This window comes from Kryptolebias marmoratus, linkage group LG5 (genome assembly GCF_001649575.2).
Source record: "Kryptolebias marmoratus isolate JLee-2015 linkage group LG5, ASM164957v2, whole genome shotgun sequence".
Lineage (NCBI taxonomy): Eukaryota > Metazoa > Chordata > Actinopteri > Cyprinodontiformes > Rivulidae > Kryptolebias > Kryptolebias marmoratus.
In genome coordinates, this window is record NC_051434.1 from 839417 (window position 1) to 847660 (window position 8244).

Here is an 8244-nt window from a genome sequence, read left to right on the forward strand (position 1 = left end):
TTGTGTTTTAGGACAGATTACCTCTCAAAGCCTTAACGAGACGTTTCAGTTAATTACAGCAAACTGAGCTCAGCATCCTCAGGTGTTTACTTTCTCAACAGTTAAAGTCCAGGTTTAATTCTGCACTTTTCAAGATTAAAAACAATCTCTAAATGCTTTGCAGAAAGTAAAAAGAAGTATAAAAACACAAGGAGTGATGAGGAGTTTCAGTTGGTCCTGGTCCATCTTTCAGGCAGAACGTGTTAAATTTATCCAGAATATTACACCGGTCCTTCCTGCAGCTGTTTCCTCTGGAGCTCCACAGATATTCTGGGTTTATCTGTGACTGATGGCCGATCAACAGATCACCTGGTTTATTATTTTGTTCTGATTAAAGAAATCTGTGGAAGCCCGGGCTGCCAGGAGACTCGTGATGGGACTGAAGGTTTTATGTAGGTTAACTTGTTGTGTGTGCTCCTGTTTTCCTTCAAATGTCACACTCGTTGAGTTCACTTACATAAACCTTGCGTAAGGTTTGTACTGCGCTCCAATGGTCCGAACGCCTCACGTGGCACGCCGTTGACTCTGAACGTGCACGGTGAGGGGCAGCCTGACACGTTGGGGAGGTTTTAAATTTGCCGTCTGACTCATTTTCTGCGTGTCTGTCTACATTATTTCAGTTAGATAAATGCTGCATCCTTCCAGCTGTGGCCGAGGGCCAGCTGAGCGCCCGGCGGACAAATCGAGGTTAGATCTTATCCCCCAGGGCTCCTATTGATACGACAGCTTGCACCTGAGCAGCTAATGCTTTGGAGAATATGTTTTCATTGAATGTAGGTTAGGCCGCATGTAAGGTGGCCCGCATCCCTAATCCGGAGATAAACGCACCGATGGAGGCGCTGGTCAACGTCAGCGCCACACGTGCTTCACCTGCGGGTCTTGTGCAGGAGATTAGACCAGGGTGCCCCACTTCCTTCGCTTTCGTGATCAGCCCGCGATACGATCGAGGCGGGGGCCATCATCCTGGAGTGTTTATGGGGCAGGAGGGAGTGGGGGAGAGATGCTACTTAAAGCTTTCCTTGCAGCGTTGACTCTTTGTGTTTGTGTGAAGCAGGGTCCCGACCGGCTGTCCGGTTGCAGAACGTAGGCTGAGCGTGCACTGGTGTCGGCCCGCTCCGCTGCACGGGTGTCGGCCCGCTCCGCTGCAGAGATGGACGACCCTCAGGAGCTGCCGGTGAGTCCTTACAGAAGACCCAGGAGGCACAGAGACATTTATCCTTTATCATTTATGATGCATGTGGGCAGCGCCCTGAGAGGCTTTTATTATGAAAGGATTCTTTCAAAATAAACTGAAAAGAGTCCAGTTCTGTTCAGATGAAACTCGTGAAAAGTCTGAAAATCTAAAAATAGTTGAACTGAATTTAACATGAATTTGTTTTCCAAACTGATTATGTATAAAAACGCTCACACACGTGCACGCTCCTGCTGCAAACAGGTACTAAAAAAAGGGAATTCTGTTTATTTTATCTGTTAAAAGAAAAAGTTAAGAGTTTAAGAGTTATTCCTCTGTATCTTTGTTTGATTTTTCTTGGTGTTTTAAACATAAAATGCTTCTTGCAGAAACATCTGAATGAATTTAGAGAAAACTTTAATCTTTACTTTATGATTAACTTTACATGGAAAAAGTTGCATTGAGTTTAAGATTCTGCCTTTTTTACACAAATCTAAAAACATATTTGTCTCTTTTTTATTTAGAAAAACCTCTGTTTATTTCTTGTCACGATGCTCCTGGATCTTTAACATTTCTCTCTGGGATCAAATTGAGTTTAAAATGTGTTAAACTGGTTTTATTTTTAACTGTTTTACATCTGAAATCAACACTTCTGTAAGATGTTTAATCAGAGATTTTAGCTAAATAAAGAATATTTAAACAGCTGAAGCTTCTGGCTTACAGAAAATAAAAAGTAGCTGTAATTAAATCCAGTTTAATTCCAGTTAAACAATTAAAAATGATGAAGATCCAGTTAGTGGTTTTCTTGCAGCTTTAATTCTTTGTGTTGTAGGCTTCAGTAATGGGTAAATAATTTATTTTATGGTCAGGTTTAGTTGTAATATTTATCAGTTTGGTGTCAGATTGAGCTGGTTTGTGTTTTCAGGCGAAGAAGGCAAAGACTGATGCTGATGCTGAACGGGACAAAGATCAGAGGTTTGTTTCATTCAGAATTAAGATTAAACTACATCTGGAGGGAAGGTTTCCTCTCCAAACGACTGCATTTAAAATCAAGATTGTTTTTCCAGTAATTTAGATGCAGACGGGACCCCGGCTGCTGGTTTGGGTCCATCAGAACAGGACAGCTCATACTCTGCTCTGTCCACAGCCCAACTCAGTGCAGGTGAGCAGGAAGACTCTGTCCTCCACTGTCCAAAGGTCCTCATCCGTGTCCTGTCCAGTGATCCAGGCTTTCCTGGTTCTGATCAGCAGATCTTCAGACTTTCTGAAGGTTTTCAGAGGTTTTCTGAGGACTTTAGGGGATTTTTCTCTCAGTTTGAGAGTGGAGAACAGAAGTTTCTCCAGCAGCTGAACAGGATCTGAAGTCATCAAACACCTTCCTTCTCCATCCTCCTCCTCCTCCACCTTCCTCCTCCTTCCTCCTCCATCCTCCTCCTCCTCCTCTCTGCACCACGAACAGACGGGGTCAGGATGAGAAACCGTCCTGTGTTTCTGCTGACTCTGTGTTTCTGGTTGTAGGTGATCAGGAGCAGTCGAACGCAGAGAGAGGAGCAGCCAACCAGGTGTGTGGCGACGCAGTGAACCCGTACGCACATCCAGGTGAGAACACACTTCCTGTTTCTTTCTTAAAGGGCAGAACCACAACAACAACACGATCTAATAGTGTTTTCCTTTACAGCCACAAACTCAGCAGCAGCCACAGCTGACTACACCCAGCAGGTTTATCAGGAAACCAAGTGAGCCGTGATAATTTACTGTTAAAGTTCAGAAAACATCTTTACTTCCTGGTTGGACACTTGTGGTTCAGAACGGTTTAATAAACTTGTTTCCATGTTGTGTTTCAGCCCCGCGGTGACGTCCTACACCAGTCAGGTGGCCTTCCCTCCCCTGGCCCAGTCCACTGTGTACTCCTCGTTCCCTCAGACCGGACAGAGCTACGGACTCCCACCCTTCGGTTAGTCCCCCCGCCCTCCAACAGCCCCCGTCTGCTCACTAAAACCTCAGCATCACGTCTTAGCGAGCTTTTTAAGCGTCACTCTGCTTCCTTTCTGCTTTTTCACACAACACCTCCACTGGTTATTTACCCTAACCCCCTCAGTGACCCCACCCCCCGCTTTGACTCTCTGCTTCTGTTGCTCTCTGTCCGTCTTCAGGAGCTTTGTGGCCAGGCATTAAAACTGAGACAGGGCTGCCTGAGGCGCCCTCTGGTGGCCAGCCTGGGTTTCTAAGCTTCAGCACGGCATTCACCTCCACCCAGCCGGGTCAGCTGCACTACTCGTACCCGAGCCAAGGCAAGCTGCGGCCTCACTGCGCCTCACCTCCATCGCACCGTCTGCACACGAACGCCGCGGCTTCATTTTACTGTTAAACGCCTTCTTCCTGCTTTCAGGCTCAAGCTTCACCACCTCCAGCGTTTACTCCAACATCCCCTCGGCTACAGCCGTCACCACCGCCTCCACAGCTGCCGGACACCAGGTGAGGCCGCGTTCCAAACCTTTGGTTTCCACCTGCTGCAGAGAAAGTCGCTCCCTCCTGGGTTTGGCAGATGTTAACAACCTGAAACATCTGCTTTTCCTTACCATGACAGTAACAAATGTACTGCGTGACTGATAAAAGTAAAATAAAAGCTGTTTCCACACCGAGGTCCAGATATAATGAATGAAACCAGCGAGTCGGCTCTGTCTGAACCAGCTGGGGTTTCTGTTGCTGTCAGCTGATAACGATGAACAGGAAGTCTCTGATTTAAGGTGACACTTCCTCTTCCATTGAAATGCTTTTCCCTCCTTCCTCATGGCTCCTCATCAGCCCGGCTGGCTGAAAGGGAACACACCCGCCGTCGGCATGATTTATTGTAGGAAGGTGTTTGTTAAACGTCATGTTTCCCCACAACGTTGCACACAGTGTTAAACGCTTTTCCACCTTGAAGCTGCACAGATTTCAGCAGGAATATTTGACAGAAAAAAACAGACATGTTTTCATCCTGCAGCCTCAGATTCCAGGAGGGGAAACTTGGAAAGGGGCTGAGATGATTGGTTGAGTTTCTGTTGATGGTTTCAGCATCTGAACTTCCCATCATGCTTCAGGTGTTTGTGTGTCCTCTTCCTGCAGGAGTTCAGCAGCTACAGCTCCCTGGGTCAGGGTCAGTTCTCTCAGTATTACACGCTCCCTCCCAGCTACGTTCCCGCCGGGCTGCCCAGCAGCGACGAGCCCGGCGCCGGCGTCGGCGTCGCGGTGGCAGAGTATTCAGCGGTGAAGTCAGAGGAGGCCGCCTCAGCTGGACTGCCCCCCAGAGGTGATTCTCCTGCTGTTTTCAGTCTTCTTTGTTCGTTCTGACATTCTGGTCCAGATTTATTCTTATAGTTTATAAGTTTGTTCCTGAGGAAAGAGTTACTGGATGTAGCTTCAGTTTGACAAACATGCTGCTTTTAGCAGTGGAAAGGATTTATTGGACCTGTTAAACAACATATATGTAATAATTCTAGTTTAAAATAGATTTAAGGCCTTTTTGAACATGTCTGTTTGGATTCTCATTTATCAGAAGCTCTGATGGGTCCTAAACTTAATGCTCTGACGTAGAAGGTGTCAGTATGACAGTTAAACCCCGCTGTCCTCTCCTGGTAGATGCGTCTCCACCTGAGAACCTCCCTGCAGGTGCCGCCCTCCCCTCAGGTGGAGCCAGAGATCAGGATGAGCTCGGCCGCAGGAACTCTGTGGGGAAATCCAAAGGCAAGGCCAAGAAGTCGGACAGCTCCCCGCCTGCTGACAGCGACCTGGAGGTAATTATTCCTCCTTTGTCTCCTCGTCTTCAGAGACAACGTTCCAACCCGTGTTTTCTGCTCCTCTCTGCTGTTTGCAGCGTGTTTTTCTGTGGGATCTGGATGAGACCATCATCATCTTCCATTCTCTGCTCACCGGCACCTACGCTCAGAAGTTTGGAAAGGTTGGAGAGCAGAAGCTTTGAAGAATAAAACCTTTAACTCGGTTTATTCCGTGACATGTGGGTCTGTGGTGTTTAGGAGCCAGCGACGATGCTGAACCTCGGCCTGCAGATGGAGGAGCTGATCTTTGAGCTGGCAGACACACATCTGTTCTTCAACGACCTGGAGGTAAACCCCGAGTTCTTCAGTTCTTCTGAAGACTGAGACTGTTCTACTCTGAGTTCAGCTTCAAACGGAACCGGAGTTATTAAAGTGTTGTTTATAAACTCAACATGTTGACGTTCTGACGGCTCCTGTTTTCTTCAGGAGTGTGATCAGGTCCACATCGAGGACGTGGCGTCTGATGACAACGGGCAGGACCTGAGGTGGGTCACATGACGTCCGTTTTCCCAGCAGATCAGTTTCTGTCTTCTGAGGGATTAAAATGTTTTCCCTCCCTCCACCTCAGCACCTATAACTTCCTGGCTGATGGCTTTAACGGCCCGAGCAGCGGCGGAGCGTCAGGCGCCGTGGCGGGAGTCCAGGGAGGAGTGGAGTGGACACGGAAACTGGCCTTCCGTTACCGCCGGCTAAAAGAGATCTACAACACCTACAAAGGGAACGTTGGGGGTGAGTTTTTACTCTTTTTAACGCTTGGATAAGAACAGATAAAAACAGGAAGGACGTTTGGACAGAGTGATGTTAATCAGATCAGCTGATCTGAGGTCAAAGGTCAAACCCTTCACGAGGCCCACGAGACAAAAGACATCAGATCTAAATGTGTCACTTGGGTTGTGTTGTTGTTCAGGTCTGCTGAGTCCGATGAAGAGAGAGCTGCTGCTCCGGCTTCGCTCAGAGATCGAGAACGTCACCGACATCTGGCTGACCACGGCGCTGAAGTCTCTGCTGCTCATCCAGTCCAGGTCCGGACCCGAAAACTGCAGCGTGCCGGAGGGGAAACAGGTGGAGAAAGCTAACCTGTGTGTGTGTGTGTGCGTGACAGAGGGAAGTGCATCAACGTGTTGGTCACCACCACCCAGCTGGTTCCGGCTCTGGCCAAAGTTCTGCTCTATGGTCTGGGAGAAGTCTTTCCCATCGAGAACATCTACAGCGCCACTAAGATCGGTAAATGGCTGAGCGTGGGCAGCGTCTCACCTGCAGCAGGTGAAGTTACCGGAGCTGAGGTGTCCTCTGCTTGCAGGAAAGGAGAGTTGCTTTGAGAGGATCGTGTCTCGCTTCGGGAAGAAGGTGACGTACGTGGTGATCGGTGACGGGCGGGACGAGGAGTTCGCTGCCAAACAGGTACGACTTTCCACCCGCTTCACGCCGCAGCGTCTACAGGTAGGGAGGCTGCGCTAGCTGCTAGCTGTATCACTCCCTTGGTTCTAGCTGAGAAGCTAATGAAGCTAACGGGCTAACTTACCGTGGAGTTTCCTCCTTCCAGCTTTGGCTTTTATTTTATAAAACTAGAGTTTTTTTCTTTTAAGTTTCTGAGAAAAGTAAACTGGAACACAAATAATACTTAGAGAGAGAAAAGAGGAAGAAAGACGCAGTTCAGGCTTGTGTCAGCAGGTGGCGCTCTTTATTCAGACTTCAGGACAAACTGAGAACAGGGGACAAAAATGATTTAAATAAAGACTTGAAGACAAAGATCAGATTTAATTGTTTTGAGTTTAGGAGCTGCGACTTTAATTCTCTGCTTTTTATTCACTTGGATTTCTGTGGTTATTTACAGCCAGCAGCAGCTAGCTGTAGCACCTCGGCTGAATGAACTGTTTGCAGAGTAAAGGTTTAAATTAAAGCAGTTTTAAAGCTGCTGTGGTCCTGGTCTGGTTCAGACCAGCCGTTAGCTCATCAGTCCTGTCAGAATTAAAGTCTTTTTTCCTCCAAACTGAGGCAGAGCTTTCTACAGCAGGTAAGATGTTCTGGTCTCTGGTCTCTGGTCCTGGTTCTGGTCTCTGGTCTCTGGTCCTGGTTCTGGTCTCTGGTCCTGGTCCTGGTCCTGGAGGGCCTAAATCCTGCAGGTTTCAGATGTTTCTTCAGCTTCTGCAGAAGCCTCTTCATCACTCAGTCACTCAGATCAGGTCAAACATCTAAAACCTGCAGGATGGAGGTCCTCCAGGACCAGAGACCAGAACCAGGACCAGAGACCAGGTCCAGGACCAGAGACCAGGTCCAGGAGGACTGGACAGCACTGCTCTAAGACGTCTGTCTCCTGATGATGTCTTTAGTTTTCTGTCAGGTGGTTTCACACAGAAGCTGTTTTATTTTCTGTAACCCGGATGTCTTCATTTTTTCCTCATTTGTCTCCGTTTGTCCTCGTTTGTCTCCGTTTGTCCTTGTTTGTCTCCGTTTTAAACATCCTGGGTTGTCTCCTCTGCAGCACAACATGCCTTTCTGGCGGATCTCGACTCATGGAGACCTCGTGTCCCTCCATCAGGCTCTGGAACTGGACTTCCTGTAGAGGGACGCGCTGCCGGGTGTCAAACACTAAAGGGAAACTGACTCCCCAGGTGACCGATACTCACTCACCTGTCTGCTTTCACCGTGCCACGTATGGAGGCGGAGTCTGGGTCGAACTCTTCCTCTACGGCAGCTAAACTCGCCGCCGCTGCAGGTGGCGACGATCACGTCTGTTTTTCTCCTCCGATCCTCTCCGTCCGTCTGGACTCGAACAGACAGAAACAACTGAGATCTCCTCCGGAGGCGGAGCCGTCAGGTGATCAAACACAGCATCAGTCAGCTGCTCTGACCTCTGACCTCACAACATCACACACACCGTGTCTGTGTGTGTGTCATCTGTGGTCACTGAGCATGTGCACAGAATCTCACACACACACACACACAGCACAAACCTCCTGAAATACTCTGGGACTCAGAGGCAGATATTTAAACTTTATCTTTAAAAACATCTGAACATGAAGGCAGAAACAGATCAACTTGGACCTGCAGCTAAATTAAACTCAGATTTTAAAGACCCGGTTCGTGAGTTGGACTAACATTAAACCGGATCAGCTACGAGTCGGACTAACGTTAAACTGGATCAGCTGCGGTTAAACCGGATCAGCTGCGAGTCGGACCAACGTTAAACCGGATCAGCTGCGAGTCGGACCAACG

The 8244-nt window shown here is 48.2% G+C and overlaps 1 protein-coding gene across 5 annotated transcripts in view; it reads left to right on the top strand.

Moving 5' to 3' along the window:
- eya3 (EYA transcriptional coactivator and phosphatase 3) overlaps positions 1 to 8236 on the top strand; it is a 9314-nt gene extending 1078 nt beyond the window's left edge. For 3 of the 5 annotated variants that reach the window (XM_017442135.3, XM_025003129.2, XM_017442138.3), the window contains 18 exons: positions 1094 to 1213; positions 2136 to 2185; positions 2278 to 2372; positions 2729 to 2809; positions 2889 to 2946; positions 3055 to 3164; positions 3364 to 3501; positions 3600 to 3685; positions 4319 to 4502; positions 4832 to 4986; positions 5067 to 5150; positions 5227 to 5316; positions 5455 to 5513; positions 5597 to 5757; positions 5936 to 6050; positions 6131 to 6252; positions 6329 to 6429; positions 7511 to 8236. In XM_017442135.3, coding sequence (XP_017297624.1) covers positions 1190 to 1213; positions 2136 to 2185; positions 2278 to 2372; positions 2729 to 2809; positions 2889 to 2946; positions 3055 to 3164; positions 3364 to 3501; positions 3600 to 3685; positions 4319 to 4502; positions 4832 to 4986; positions 5067 to 5150; positions 5227 to 5316; positions 5455 to 5513; positions 5597 to 5757; positions 5936 to 6050; positions 6131 to 6252; positions 6329 to 6429; positions 7511 to 7591 — 1794 coding nt within the window. In that variant the 5' untranslated portion in view covers positions 1094 to 1189 and the 3' untranslated portion in view covers positions 7592 to 8236. Of the gene's footprint in view, positions 1 to 1090; positions 1214 to 2135; positions 2186 to 2277; positions 2373 to 2728; positions 2810 to 2888; positions 2947 to 3054; positions 3165 to 3363; positions 3502 to 3599; positions 3686 to 4318; positions 4503 to 4831; positions 4987 to 5066; positions 5151 to 5226; positions 5317 to 5454; positions 5514 to 5596; positions 5758 to 5935; positions 6051 to 6130; positions 6253 to 6328; positions 6430 to 7510 lie in introns of all 5 variants that reach the window. The other 2 variants (XM_017442136.3, XM_037975771.1) reach the window with 2 other exon arrangements.
- The last annotated feature ends 8 nt before the right edge of the window (positions 8237 to 8244 follow it).